The 15,134-nt window shown below is 43.0% G+C and overlaps 1 protein-coding gene across 1 annotated transcript in view; it reads left to right on the top strand.

The window, feature by feature from the left end:
• The first annotated feature begins 6 nt into the window (after nucleotides 1-6).
• LOC102202663 (neuronal membrane glycoprotein M6-b-like) overlaps nucleotides 7-15,134 on the top strand; it is a 47,804-nt gene continuing 32,676 nt past the window's right edge. Inside the window, exon 1 of the mRNA XM_005752911.2 lies at nucleotides 7-80. Within this exon, the coding sequence (XP_005752968.1) occupies nucleotides 77-80 (4 nt within the window). The 5' untranslated portion in view covers nucleotides 7-76. The remainder of the gene's footprint in view (nucleotides 81-15,134) is intronic.

Below are 15,134 nucleotides of genomic sequence, written 5' to 3'. Positions count from 1 at the left end.
CCTCTCCAGACAACCTGTGGACATCACCTTACAGTCACTTACAGTGTCCGGACCAGCTTCCACAACAGCTGAAAACATGGGTAGGCGAACTGTGTTTTTACATGTTTGCTGTTTTTGCTTATTTTGCATTTCAACTCTTGCACAGAGGAGCGGGTTCATTTCGTGATGGATGCTGCAGAGATCTGTCCTGGCCGTGTTGAGCTGCGTGTTGTCGGTGTGATTCTTATTTGCATGTCTGATTATCACTTTGAAGCCTCGGTCTGTTAACTTTCACCGTTTCACTCTGAATATCTTTGCAGCCTTTTGTCACACGATCACTCTTCTGACGCTCATTAGGCAGTTATGGTTTCAAATCAACGTGCCCGCGCTCTCCTGCGCGGTCGTGTATCTGCTGATTGATGTCACACTGTGCCATCAGAAGACGCTGTTGGTGTCTTGGCAGTGGTGCACGCGTGTGAGTGGAAAGGGCATGGATTAAAGCTTTTACACCTTTAGAGAGAGGGTGGATGTAGATTTCATTTTAGATTTAGACTAATTTTCCTTCCAATAATCCGGATACATGTTCCAGATCTTTTTAAAGATGTTTTATAAAAGTTCAAAATGTACAAAAATCCCATCCTCGCCAAATCACGTGATGCATTTCTCCTGTTGCAAGGTAAAAATGTGACATTCCTTGGCTCTCGGCTAGCACACAGCGGTTACCTCTCCCCACCTTATCTACTCATGTGAGAGTCGATGTTGATTGGATTAAGAGGGAGTGATCCGCTCCCCGCTGTGGATTAAACGGGCTGGACACGGAAGACAGTTGTTGCGTAGAGGTGGATGCTTGTTCCAGGGTTTTTGCACACTCGTTGTTCTTTTATTAGCTCAAATCAGATTGGTAATCTCATTGAGATTAAGATTTGCTTTGTTTTCAACAGGAAACAGAAAGTATGGCACAGGAAATGAGAAGAGAAATAAAGAAAGACAAGAATTATTCAGAATTAAGGGGTTTTATTTAAACAGTGGGAAGGGAAATATCTTTGTAAGTAGTTGTGCAAAGACAGTTTGATGTTCTCCTCTTGACTTATAAACTGGAAGAACTGATATAAATGGCCACCATAGTTGTATTACTAATGCCATGTACACTATTTAGTTTATTTTCTAGCTGAAAACAATGAATGTCCAATTTTGGCACACAATGGGACACCATGCCAGTTGAATTTTTTAGGTCTTAAAGAGCAGAAATTAATTAATTTTATTAACAGGCCTAAAAAAGCTTTTTTTTAAAACAATATATATACATTTGTGAAGACTTAACCACACATTTACATGGTATTGGCCCTCTTCTGCCATGCGCATGGAGCGTTTAATTCTCTGAGGTGCTGTAACTTTGGTTTCTTTTGGTCAATTTACATGATTGACACTTCTTTTTAATGGTTTGAGCCAATAGGATCACAGTAACGATGCCACGTTCACGTCACTTCAACTAATCAGACGTTGCAATGCCAAAACCCACGTGGGCCCAAATTTACTGCATGTGACGTCTGTCCAGTCACGTGTCTATAGGTGGGTCTACAATCGAGGTTGTTGACGGAAAACGGCTCCCATGCAGCTAGGTAGGCGTGGTAACTGCTGATAATCACGTGGCTACTGGCTACCAGCGAAAATAACGGAGGATATCGGTACAGTAAGTCAATTTCTGTCTCAGCGCATTTATGTTTTGGGGTCTATTTTTGCGGCTCATTCAGTGAATTTTGGTCTGAACATGATGAAACTTGGTGTTTGGAGTCAGTAATAGCTCTGGAAGCAAACCAGCCTGTCTTTAGCCGGTTACATGAAGTCTGAAGAATTTCTTGTTTGTCTCCAAAAGTTGATTCTGTTCATCTGGACGTAACGTTTTGTGGGAGAAATGTTTCATCACTCATCCAGGTGACTTCTTCAGTCTCAGCTGACTGCAGGTTTCAATCTTATAAACAGGACATTTGCATAATGACTGAAACCAGCCCACTGAAGGAACAATGGGCTGGGAGGTCAGTTCCTTAATCATTATTATGCAAATTCTCATGACCATTGATCAACAACCACTGATCAATGGTCATGAGTACCATTCAAAGAGAGTTGGGGAACGGCTGCAATCACAGCATGTAAGTTGGTGACAGATGGACCCTTAGGCCCCCTCCTCAATTCAGAGATGGTCTTTCCCTTTTCACGTAAATGGCCTCCTTGGCTCAATCCTCCCTGTCCAGGATGTTACATCCTCATCATTGAAAGAGTGTCCACAGACCTGTAGGTGTAAATAGACTGCAGAGTCCTGGCCTGATGAGGTAGCTCTTCTGTGTTGTGCCATCCTCTTAGCCAGAGCTTGTTTGGTTTCCCCGATGTATAAATCATGGCAATCCTCCTGGCACTTAACAGTGTACACGAGCGGTCACCAACCTTTTTTGCGCCACGGACCGGCCTTTAAGGTGTCGCAGATAAATACAACAAAATAAAACTAGTACCGAAAAAAAGAAGACTTATTCATAACACACGTGAAAAGTCCCAGGAAAACCGAATTAACGATAAAAACGATAACAAAATAACGATGAAAACCGCTAAAAACCCTGAAAACTATACATTTCACACCTGAGCCTCAACTCTCGCGGCCCGGTACCAAACAACTTATGGACCAGTACCAGTCCGAGGCCCGGGGATTGGGGACCGCTGGTGTAAACTATGTTACTCTGTTTGTGTCGGGGGACCCGATCCTTGGGGTGGACCAGTTTTTGGCGCAGCAAATTTCTTGTTCGGCTTTGTTTGTTCAGCGGCCTTCTGCACATTTATGTGACTGCTCGTTTAATCGTGGCTTGTTTTCGGTGTGTTTGGTGGTTGTAGAAATTGTTTTTATGACATTTTAGCTGAGATTCAGAGGTTTTCTGCAGATACCACACATGTCTTTCTCCCCCCGTGATTAACGTGATCTCCTCCTTTTTCCCCCGGTACCGGGGGCGTGGGGCTTAAGGCAAAAACCTTGTAAATGAACGATGCTGCTCTATTATGTTTGCTTGGGAGGACCATCCTGCTTTTTTGTGATACACAGAATCAAGAGGCTTCAAAGTGGACAAGCATTTAAACAATCAACAGATTTGCATATGTACATTATATATAATGTGTACAAAGATTTGTGTTTCTAAAGTGAAACATCTACATAATGTATGCCAATATATACATATTGTAATTTTTTGCTAGAAATTGACACCAAGAAACTATGGCACCAATACTGGTTAGTCCCAACTTATAGTTGCTGTAGTCAATTAGAATTATCTAAAATCAAAATGAACATTTTCTCTAGTCTAATGCCGCTTACCTCTATGGGGCGCCGTTTGTCAAGTGAAACACGCTGAAATTAACGGCAACATTTTTCCACATTTAGCTCAAAGCCCCATATACCTCATGCTAAGGTTGGTATATTTGAAGTCTAGGGTCCTTTGCTTTAGGAAGAAGATAAACTGAGCTCTGTGATATTGAACAGAGGTTATATACCAAGCAGTGTATTTATAGTATACAGTATTAATTCATGGGTGCAGAGGGATAGCTGTTGACATGCTAACACTTCTTCTTCATGGCATGAAAAGAAAAAACAAACCGAGGACAAGGCACAGTCTGGACTAGTGCTCACGTTCACGTGTCTTTTTTTTTCAGAGGAGAAACAGATTCCAGAAAAACTGCAGAGACGCATGTTTCATGTTTTTGTTAAACTGGCAGTTTCGTCTGTTTGTGTTTTACTGGAGGCTGACCTGAAACCAGCAGCGTTCAAGTTGATCTCATTAGGCCACTTATTCAAAGTGTTTCTACCTCTTACTTCTCTGCCTATTCCCTCCACGTCTGGATCTCCCCCTCTCTCTTTCTTTGCTTTTCTCTCTCCCATTCATAACATCTGTTTCCAATAAGCCAGCAGGCCTGTTTATCTCCTTTAGGCTGGTGAGAAGTTGAGAACAGACAGGATGTAGCCAAATGACATGATTTACTGCGATGGAGAACAGGAGCCATTTTTCTACAGGCAGCCGTCGTAAACTTCTCTACTTTCAGCTCTCCAGTTTTGCCTGTTATTTCCCCCCAAACTGCTACTTTAGTCCCATCATCGTCAGCATCATCATCCCATCTTTCATCTGCATCTGCTCCTCTCATCATCCCCCTGCTCATTGTCTTCATCATTATTCTTTCCACCACCACCCCTCCTCCCCTCCGCGTCCCCCTTCGTGAATCTGCTCTTTGTGCTCTCTTTTTTTTTGCTGCAGTTCGTCTCTGCTCGACTGCGCGTGGAAACTCGTGTCCTCTTCCATCCTCTCCTGTGGATTTTGCTCGGCGCTGATCTGCAGAATGGATACTGAGCACCACAGCCGTCAAGCAGACAGACTTCAAAGGCTTCAGATTTTCAAGGACTGTTTTATTCTGAAGGAATAAATGATCACTGAGCTGGCAAAAAGGGAGAAAAGTGGACCGATCCACTGAGCTGATTAGAACAGCAGAGTACTGACACTGACACTAAAGCACTGCTGTCATTATGACAGCTTGACTGTGCCCCAAAACAGACCACAAATACTTGTTTTTTAATCTCTGTTTATTAACTTTGCAAATATGAAGTCACTGCATGGTATGCTTGTGTAGAAAACTGAATAAAGTAACCAACTATGTAATCTCTATAAACAGTTACTATATGTAAATGCATAAAATGTGCACCAATCATTTCAGCAGATTGTTTACCTGCACGCAGGCTAGTTGCGTGCAGGTAAACAATCTTTTGCCTGGAGAAAAGCAGGGTGACCACCTGATAGTCATTTAGCTTTCCTTTTTTTAATATACTCTTGTAAACAATGGCTGGTGCACAGATATGGGAATCTCCAAAGACTGTAGTTTGCTGAATGCACAGGAAGCCCCGTAAAATTGTCCGTGACGCCCAAAGGCTAAGTCAGCAGAGTAGCTGATGGGTTCCCAGATTTTCAGCTGTGCATGTGTACTCAAGAAATAGCCCACTTCAGATGTAGTCGCGCTACTGGAAACGCCTCAGCTGGAAATGCCTTAGTTGGAAATGCCTTAGTTAAGCGCACAGGAAGCTGCTCACATGGTTCCCACTTGCATATGGTGCCCAGTGCTGTTTGCACATCAGCACAATCCAACATCACATGAAATTTGCACTTGGAAGCTAGCAGGTCAAAGCGACTGATCTGATCTACCGATGCTGGATATTTGCATTCTCATTTGCACCTGTGTTGGATGATGTCTAGAAAACTTCAGGGCTGCAGTGCCTGTTCAGAAACAGCAGAATGCTTCCGCATAGGTTTGCTCCTTGTAGTCCAGCTTCCTCAAACTATGGAAGCTGGTTTCCACCACTGGAACAAGAATATTTGTGATCTGTGAGTCACAAGTTTGAGTTATTAACTCAAAGTTTCAACTTAATAACTCTTTTTTTTTTTTTTTTTTTTTGTAATTTTGACTGATTTCTTAAGACGTTTGAGATAGCAAGTCAAAATTTTGAAATAATAAACCAAATTTGTGGGGAAAAAATATTATGTTTTTATTACTTCTTTGGTTTTTTTGCAGTGTTGAAAAATGATTCATGAAGCAATGATTTTGAGTAAACTGCAACTGAAATATATTTTAAAAAAGGAAAGCTTTATTCATTCCGATAGTTAATCATGAAAGAAAATGTGCTTGGCAAAAAAAAATTGAATGTAAATTTCTGAATGAACTGGAACAAGTAAAGTTCATTTTACATTGTGCTCCTGCAACAAAATTACTCTGTGGATAAAACAGCTGTAAGTGTGGTCACAGATTTTATTGCAACCTATTGTAGCAAAGCGTTTCTGTCACACTGTGAGGAAAGTCCTAACATTTTAGTGCCAGTCACACCTCTCCAAGCACCTTTCTATTGTGCCGTTATTCCCTGTGGCATGTTGTTCTCAGGCTTGTGTTGTTTTTGTTCAGTCAAGAGAGTCAAGGAAGATGTAACGCTTGTAACAGTTAGGTGAAAGGCTTGTATGCTTTTAACTCCTGCAACTACCTAAAACAACATCCCTCCCTCTTGAAACTCTTAGAGGAGGTTTGATTTAAACTGACTGGAGCAACGCAGACTTCAGTTTTTAAAGCTGAACTTTGATGAGGTACTGTGGGGCTGGTGAGAGGATTGGTGCCGAGAGCATGGTGGACTGTTGATGATCACACGTGGAGCTCGAGAAAGACAACAACAGTTGACGTGGTTTGCTGAGAGTTAATAAATACCTGTTTGTAAGCCTTCAACTATGCACAAAGCGCTTCTTTACAGTCTCCTGAATGACGAGAATTAGTTCCTCAAAAAGATTTGCTCATTGAATCGTGCAGTGCTTGATCGGAGCTCCAGCTGTGCAATCACACTCGCTGAGCTCACAAACAGCTGAATGGTTTACACTCCTCATGATTCATGGCCTCCAGGTTTCCCTGCTGAGTATGAGAGAGATGGTCTCTGCTTTGTAATGACTTTTAAGTGTTTTCTATTTCTTTTAAGATTCAATCAGTTTCACTGTTTAACGTGTTGAGCCTGATTCCAACAGATTAAGTGGCCCACTCTCACTTTGAAGTGCATTTAGTAAACTAGCTGTACAGTGGTTTGTGTTTATCTGACAACCTTTAACATCTCAAAAGAGAGGAAAGAACTGCGTATGTGTAAGCACATGAGAGGCCATTATTACCTTGTTCTAACTCCAGACTGCTCATTACCAAGAAGAAAGATTTAACTCTACCCCTATGAACACATGACTTGAATCTTTTCCATTTTACAAGAGATTCTGACTTCCAGTGGTTGTGAAAAGAAGATAATCTAGAATTACTTGTTTGTATTTATTTTCACTATAGAGCTCTCATTTTGTCTTGTCTTTATGTTCAAATATAGTGTGCGCCTTTTTTCTGAAAGAGAGAGAGAGCTGAGTGTAAAAGCAAAGCTCTTGATTTACCGGTCTACGTCTCTGCCCTCACCTATGGTAATGAGCTCTGGGTAGTGACCAAATGAATGAAATTGTGCATACAAGCAGCAGAAATGAGCTTGCTCCGAAGGCTGGCTGGCCTCTCCCTTAGAGATGGGGTGAGGAGTTTAGCCATCAGGGAGGGTCTCAGACTGGAGCAGCTACTCCTCCACATCGAAAGGAGCCAGTTGAGGTGGTTTGGGTGCGTTCTGGGTGAGGTGTTCCAGGCATGACCCACTGAGAGGGCAGACCCAGGACACACCGGAGAGGTCTGGGAACGCCTTTGTGTTCCCTCAGACAAGCTGGAGGACGTGGCCGGGGAGAGGGAGGCCTGGGCTTCTCTACTTAGGCTGCTGCCCCCGTGACCCGTCCCTGGATGAGTGAAAATAAATGGATGGATCAGCTGCAGCCCTTATTGGGAACGGTCTTCACTTGGCTGACTAAAACGTGTTTGTCCTACTGCAGCCTCCATAGCTGGGATAGAACTGAAATAGGTAAGAAAACTGAATTCAGTTGTCTTCAATCTACTGGCATCCAGTGATGAGATTTTACATACTGTAACTTTAAAAACTCCTAAATAGTTACAGATAACAAATGTTTGGGAAATCTGTTCATGTTTAATTCGTCTAACAGAAAAAAATATCAGCCTTTGGAGATTTTTAACAGTCTTAAAAACTATCATTATTTTGCCCGTAACAACGTAAGAAATGAACTAGTAGTATTTGTTTTTCTCTCTTACTACGCTTTTTATTGATTTTGCTATTGTTTGAAGGCATCTTACTCTTTGTACAGTGTGTTTTAATGTTTTGAAAGCTGTTGCTTAGTACCCGCCCCACTGATTCGGCCTTGACTGAGGCCAATATGTAAACACAGCCCTCACACTTGCTTTCATATTCAGGCTCCTTAAACTCAGCTCAACAGCCACTTTTTATGTGTCGGAATCAGTCGGCGTTGAGAGGACCTGTTGCCTTGACAACGCACTGATGCACAAAGCTGCGAGGCGGGCGTCGTTTCAAATCCCGGCACATGCAAACAGTCACACATCAGATCTCATGAGCCCACTCGGGCAAGAAATAGACAGTACATAAAAATACATACACATGACCCACAGACAGCAGGGGATGCCATTCTGCTTCACCTCCCCTCCCTCCCCTGCTGTTCCCCCACCTCTGCAGTGATGATGATGGTGAAGAAGATGATGATCCCACCCTGCTTTGCATTTCCTCCACACAGTGACTCATGGCGCGCCTGCACACTGTAGATGGGAAGCATCTCTTATCCCACATTGCTGCCAGTGTGTGCTGCAGTTCCGTACAGTAGTTCACAGGTGCAGCAGTCACATGACTCTTGAGGGGGGGGGTCATATGATGCAGGCAGGCAGTCTGAAGTGGGGTGGGGGTGTGTATATATATATGTATGTTTGTTTGTGCGTGGTTGAGGTCGAGGCTGGGTGTGTGCGCAGTTATTTGGATGACGATGACAACGTAACATCATGTGGAGCAGACTGTGGACCAAATCTGGGCCAGCAGGATTAGTGGCTCGTCTGATAAATTGCTGAGCGGAGGGTGCCCTGGGGGGATGGGCATGTAGATGAGTGTGTGTGAGTGTATGTGTGTCTCTAGGTGTGTGTAGGTTAACCCATGCGTAGTGACAGGAGTCAGATATTGTAAATAAAATGAAATGTAGGGGAGATGCTCTCCCAGTTAGATTTTATTTCTGTACAGGAGAGGGTGGGCGTTCGGTCAAGCATTGTGATTGTGTGAGTGAGTGTGAGGATGAGATGACAGGCTGAAACAGAAGCTTCAGTGCTCTGTTGTATTGCAATTAAGACCAAGAAATCACAATCGCAGGGAAAACTCTGAGCACAATGACGTGCAGGCGTTTCAGGCAGCATGGATGATGACGAAGCATGATGGGATTAGTTTGCATGAATTTGCATTAAAGTTGCCCGTGTGCCTGTTTCAAGTGTGGAGTGGAGCTAGAGATGGAGGGGACAGGAACATGGAAATCCCATTTGTTTGGAACATTCCTTTAAAAATCCACAAAAACACTGGCCTGAATGAAGCGTTTGTATTTGTGTTGACATCTTTAGAGTTTAGAGTTGTGTGCGAGTGTGTGTGCATTCAAGGTAGATTAACCTTTGTCAGCATCCGACGTTTTGGTTCAGGAATGAGAGGGAAGTGTCTCCTTGGCGACCGACGGCAGAGGGCGGAGGCGAAACTGGGTCATCATAACCACAGATTAAGAGACCAGATCTGGACGCACATGCACACACCAATGAGCAGACACACACATGCAGATGAATAAAGCCAGATAAGTCACAAAGGCACAGTGTTTCTACTGATAAATTAAAAGGATTGTCTCAGGTTAGAGATGAGCAAGGTGCAGAACTTCAGCCTCACTCTCTGGCAAAGGTTTTCCTTTTAGGGGAAGCCAAAAGCCCATTAAAAAAGCAAGGATTAGACTGAAGCGACAGCGGGAGGCTCATAAAGCCGTCGCTGAGACAATGTTTGTGTGTGCGCGCGTTAGTGTTTGTACCAGTCTTTGCATGTTTTTGCTCGCTTAAGTGATGGCCTGTTTTCAGCATTAGTGATACAACTCTTATATTTGACTAATGGAGGCAAACACCCAAACATCAGCTGCTGTCACACATGAACTCTGGACAGTGTCTGCAGAGTCAGAGTCTGTGGTTGCCCTTTCTCGCATTTAGCAGCAGGAGATTCAGACACATTAGCGCATGCAGGAGGCAGGACAGGTCACACCCAATCACTGGCTCTGAATTTGGCCGACAGTCACCCGCTCTGTCCTTATATGGCCACATTGGATTCAACCAGTCTGGCTGAGTAATGTAAAGAAAAGTCAGTGCTCCAGTGTATGTGTGAAACTGGTTATTGTGGGGCGAAACAAGCAAGCTGTGGAAAGAAGAACGAGTACACAATACAGTTTGATTCGTGAGCCCAATAAGTAAAGTTTACAAAAAGTAACTTAATCGATGCTTTCTATTTACCTTGGAGGTTAGATTTCGAAAACTTTAAGGTGATTGCTTTGGTTGCAACGGTAATATACATCCATCCATTCTCTTTCGTTTATCCAATTCAGCATCGCAGAAGGCTGCAGCCTATCCAAGCTGTCATAGAGCGAGGGGCGGGGTACACCTTGGACAGGTTGCCAGAAACAGACAACCAGACTTATATTTACACCAGTTAACCTGACCTCACTAACTGCATGTCTTTGGACTGTTGGAGGAAGCCAGAGTACCCGGAGAGAACCCTGACAACCACAGGGAGAACATACGAACTCCACACAGAAAGGCGCAGTCAGAAACCCAGAACATTGTTGCTGTAACAGTGCTAACCACCGTGCCACCATGCTGCCAGGGCTGAAAATGAAGCTAAGACAGAAGTGCCATAAACTGCAGTTCCTCTCATGGCTACTTGAGTGATTCAATTTCCCATCAACTCTGATATTAAAATGCACAACTATACAAGAGATATAACCATGTTTGCAGCTTGGTACAAAAATGGCTTTGGTCTGAATAATTAGTATCCTTCTTCATATTCTAAAAGTTTGGCAGCCACTTACTTCAGTTCAGTTCAACTCATGTCAAAGCAGTTGGTAATGTAAGATTAAAACCTTACAATAATAGAGAGAAAAAACCCTAACCCATGAGCAAGCACTTGGTAACAGTGGGAAGGAAAAACTCCCTATTAACAGGAAGGAAGCTCCAGCAGAGCCAGACTCAGGGAGGCGAGGCCATCTGTCACTGACCTGGTGGTGCTGTCTTTCTGGACAAATATGGTTGGTTTGTTTTTGTTGCATAATTCAAGCTGAACTGAAACTGTTCAGTTCTGGTATTTTATACTCCACCCTGTCATGCCCAGAAGTTTGTTCCTATGAGCTTACTTGGTTGGCATGGTAGCTACGTACATCACTTAACTGTAGCTACAGGCTACTAATAACTGTGTCATCATTTCAGCTAAACCTTTTGCCATCACTCAATTTTGTAACAACAGTTATTATAAAATAGGTATGTGTCAAACTGAAACTGAAAGCTTTATATCCATGCAACCAAAAAAGTCGGCACAACTGCAAAGCAGAAGAAACGGCCCACCTTTAATCCTCCGTATACTGTTTCTCCTGAAGGATCCTTTCATTCTCACTGACATAGAAGTTGCATTAGACAAAGACAGGCACAAATAGCTCTGAGTGGCGCACAACTGATTTCTCCAGGCACGGACCAACAGATACTGCAGGTCATCATGAGGCCATCCTCTGGGATCGGAGCTCATGGCTTCATAGCTCAACAAAACAGATGCTTAATGGTGTTGAACAGCGTGTCAGGAAGACAGTTAAAAGGTCAACGCGATGCCTGTAGTGAGACTGAGCGTCACACACAAGACAAAGGAGCAGATTATGGAAACAATAACAGGCATTTGAACTTTAGTGCTCTTTGTCACTGTACATTCATCCTGCAATTTGTTTGCATTGGTCTTTTGACAAAGTGATGCAACAGTTCAGATGTATTTATTTTGCAGCAAATCATAGCATAAATCATCTCAAGGCAGTTGACACAGTAAGGTCAAGACCCTTTTAACTCTTTTCCACATAAAGACAAACTCTCCTGTACCCTCAATGACAGTTGTGACCTCAGTATATATCAGTAAAGGTGTGGTTTAATGACCCTTAGTATAGTTTCTGGGTTTTGAAAAGGTCATGGGCAGACAATAACTTCTGATGCACACACAGTCATTTTGTTCCAGAAGGTCAGTCACATTCGGTGACTCAGACAAAAAAACAAACAAACAAAAATAGTTATATTTATTTATGTAGCACATTTAAAACAACAACTGTTGACCAAAGTGCTGTACATGTAAAATAAGATAAGACAGGCCTTCGTCAAACTGCAGCTCAATTCATGTTTAAGCCTTTCACCTCTATCTACCAAAGCGCTGTCAAACCTAAAATGAGGACGTGGGCGCAGCGAGTGAAAGATTATCCAGGCAACTTATCAACTACCTTAGGGTTGCCAACTGTCCTGTTTTAGCCGGGCCATCCCGTATAGTGAGCAAAACTGGTTCGTCCCTTATTCTACCTTAAATGTCTCGTATATTGACCATTACCTGTCTAACAGATGTAATTGTGTCAGGCGATTGCTGCGTCCATCTACGACCATCAGTGACGGCCCGTCAAGCGCACCAGATGTGAGGAGTAATACATGATTCATACCAGTAAGTTGCTCTTTGGTCTGCATAGCATGATAAACTGGGTAACTGAAGCACCCATTTACAGTATTTTACTTGAATATTTTTTTTCTTTTTTGCTTAACTTTCAAAGGAAATGCCCATGTGATTATTTACTTTCTTTATTGTTTTAGATGAGGTATTGGTTGAACTGAATACCAACATTTTACTGCATTTTTATTATAAGAATATGAACATACTGTGCATATTTACATGATGCCCAGCTAGCTGTGCATCGTACTTCTGGCACACCAGAGTGTCCCTTATTTGATAGTTAAAAGGTTGGCAGCCCTGAGTTTCAATGTGACGAGTGATGATTGATCACTTCCTGCGTGGATACAGCTTAAATCTTAACAACTTGCATTTAAACTGTTGTGCAGCTATGCTAATGGCTCTGTTAGCTCACAACACAGAAGTGGTGTGTGCCAAATGCTAATTCCGAATTAACATGCTAATGGAAGCAAGATGATGAATAAACACAAGATATAGCTGATATTTAGTATAACTAAAGTACAGTATAAATTAAAAAACACTGACCTGTCAATGATGCTGAATGAAAGTTATTACCGGTCAAAGGAGCTTGCAAAGAAAAGCGTCTGGACTTCTTTAAGTTGCTTGAAGACGTTTCACCTCTCATCCGAGAAGCTTCTTCAGTTCTAAGGTCAAATGGTGGAGAGTCCCAGATTTAAACCTAGTGGGAGTGACCCCCACAGAGGGACAAAAGGACCCCCTGATGATCCTCTACCTAATCACATGAGCCAAGGTGTGAAACTGGGTGTGGGTCCCAATCAGCCAGAGTTTCGGGTGTGTTCATTATGAAACCTGGCCCCACCTTATCATTCGAATTCCTGAGGTCAGATGGCCCAGGATGTGAGTGGGCGTTAAGGCGTCTGGGAAGGGTCTCAAAACTGGATTATAGATGGCAGAGAGTTGGTGTCGTAAGCCCCGCCTCTGTTCAAAGATGGTCGCTCACAGTGGACATAGATGCTTCTTTCACTCCTCTTTCAAACCATCTGTCCTCTCTGTCCAAACTGTGAACGTTGGCATCCTCGAAAGAGTGACCTTTGACCTTTAGATGCAGATGGACTGCTGAGTCTTGTCCTGTGGAGGTGGCTCTTCTGTGTTGTGCCATGCGCTTGTGAAGTGGCTGTTTGGTCTCTCCAATGTAGAGGTCTGGGCATTCCTCGCTGCACTGTACAGCATACACCACGTTGTTAAGTTTGTGTTTTGGCTTAAAGAAGTCCAGACGCTTTTCTTTACAAGCTCCTTTGACTACGATGACCTGGGTGACTGAGAACCTTCACAGACAGAAAGTTATTAACATTTCTCCTAATGGGGAAATTTAGAGTGAACTATCCAGCAGTTGTTGAGAAATTTCACAATCATCAAATTGCTCTCCTGATATTTAGACTGTAGTATTGATATTTTAACCTTTACTGGTGGTGATGAAAAACAAAGCTTGCTGAAGTCAATAGGAGTTATCCTCTGGGGATCGTGAACATCTCTGGGAAAGTTCTTCTAATCCATCATGTAGTTGTACAAAGATTTCAGTCATCTCCATAAATGTGGTTAAGTGTGCTTCCTGCTGCACTTACAGATGTGCACTCAGAAGAAGCGAAGCGTCTTGTGGGTGATTCACGCTAGACAACTTGCTTATTTATTTACAGGCACTCTAACAGTGCACAAGATGATTCTTCCTCACAACAACAGGAAGCGTTCAATACACTGGCTGCATGTCGTCAACAGTAGCCTTCGGCTGAGCTGGTCGTGGGAGCAGAAACGATTTTACTGATAGCACACTGAGAACTTTCATGTCATGTTATCTCCATGATTAGATTTTAAGTTTTGGCTGATGGGACATAGAGCCACAGCCACATGAGAAGTTTTCTAGGAACTGATAGGATCGCTAAAAGATCTCAATCACTGCAGGCTGCCGGCAGTGTTTCCCATCTCCATGGAAACAGCAGAGCCTGTATCACTCTGAGACGAGACTGCGCTGATAAAGAGGATGTGACCACCTCCAGAGTATCACGATGGTGTAGAAATATTTAGATTGAAGTCAGTTTGAAGCTGCTCATGGCTATCGTTGCTGAGGTGCTCGTAGGCCCAGCGTTCTCCTTTTCTTCCTTCTTTTATTCAACATTAGCTCCACATCTGCTCCCATGAAGGAGCTGCAGTGTGCTCGTTACTGTAGTACGACCCAATTTGAGCGCCACTTTCCCTTCTGTGTCGTTCTAATGAGGGAAGACAGGCAGTCGACAGGCACTCATGCCTTTGCCTTTAATGGACTGAGAGAGTTGTGCAGGCAGATAAGAAAGTTTCTGCAGTGCTGCAGGAGCACAGAGGCTTTTTTTCAAGCTTAACAACTACTTTAAAATGACCTAGATGTTGGATATTTTCCAAAATCAGCTGTTGCATGGGTCACTTCTGAGCACGGGCTTCAAAAGTTTGCAGTTTAAATATTTACTGGCGTCACTGACATTTCCCTGCATGCCCACAGAAACAAGCACACTGTTTAGGGTCCAAACTACAGTCCTAGTCTCACTCTGTTGTTAATCATTTCACAATACACAGAGGCACAGTTCTATACCTGACTGCCACCCCAAACACACAAACACAGTGTGCATCCCTTTGATGTGCCAGTTCAGTACAAAGGAGCACGACTAAGGATGGCAACATGGCACAGTTGGTGCACCCTTTTCCTTTCATTTTAAATGAACTGCCATGTAATTTGGTACAAATATTCATTCTTCAGATCCTGCTGACTTTGGTAATCTCCCCAATTTGTTATTTTAGTGAAATGTCTGAACAATGAATTCATGCTGTAGAACCACCAACAGATTTTAGCTGCATTTGTGAAGGTTTTGGCTCATTCTGTGACTCACACACTTAATAATGTTACACAATAATCTGTGAGGTGAAGTAAGAGAAGTTTGGA

This window comes from Pundamilia nyererei, unplaced genomic scaffold, assembly GCF_000239375.1.
Source record: "Pundamilia nyererei isolate P.nyererei 1_Seehausen unplaced genomic scaffold, PunNye1.0 scaffold00390, whole genome shotgun sequence".
Classification (NCBI taxonomy): domain Eukaryota; kingdom Metazoa; phylum Chordata; class Actinopteri; order Cichliformes; family Cichlidae; genus Pundamilia; species Pundamilia nyererei.
This window is presented reverse-complemented; position numbering and strand designations above follow the sequence as displayed.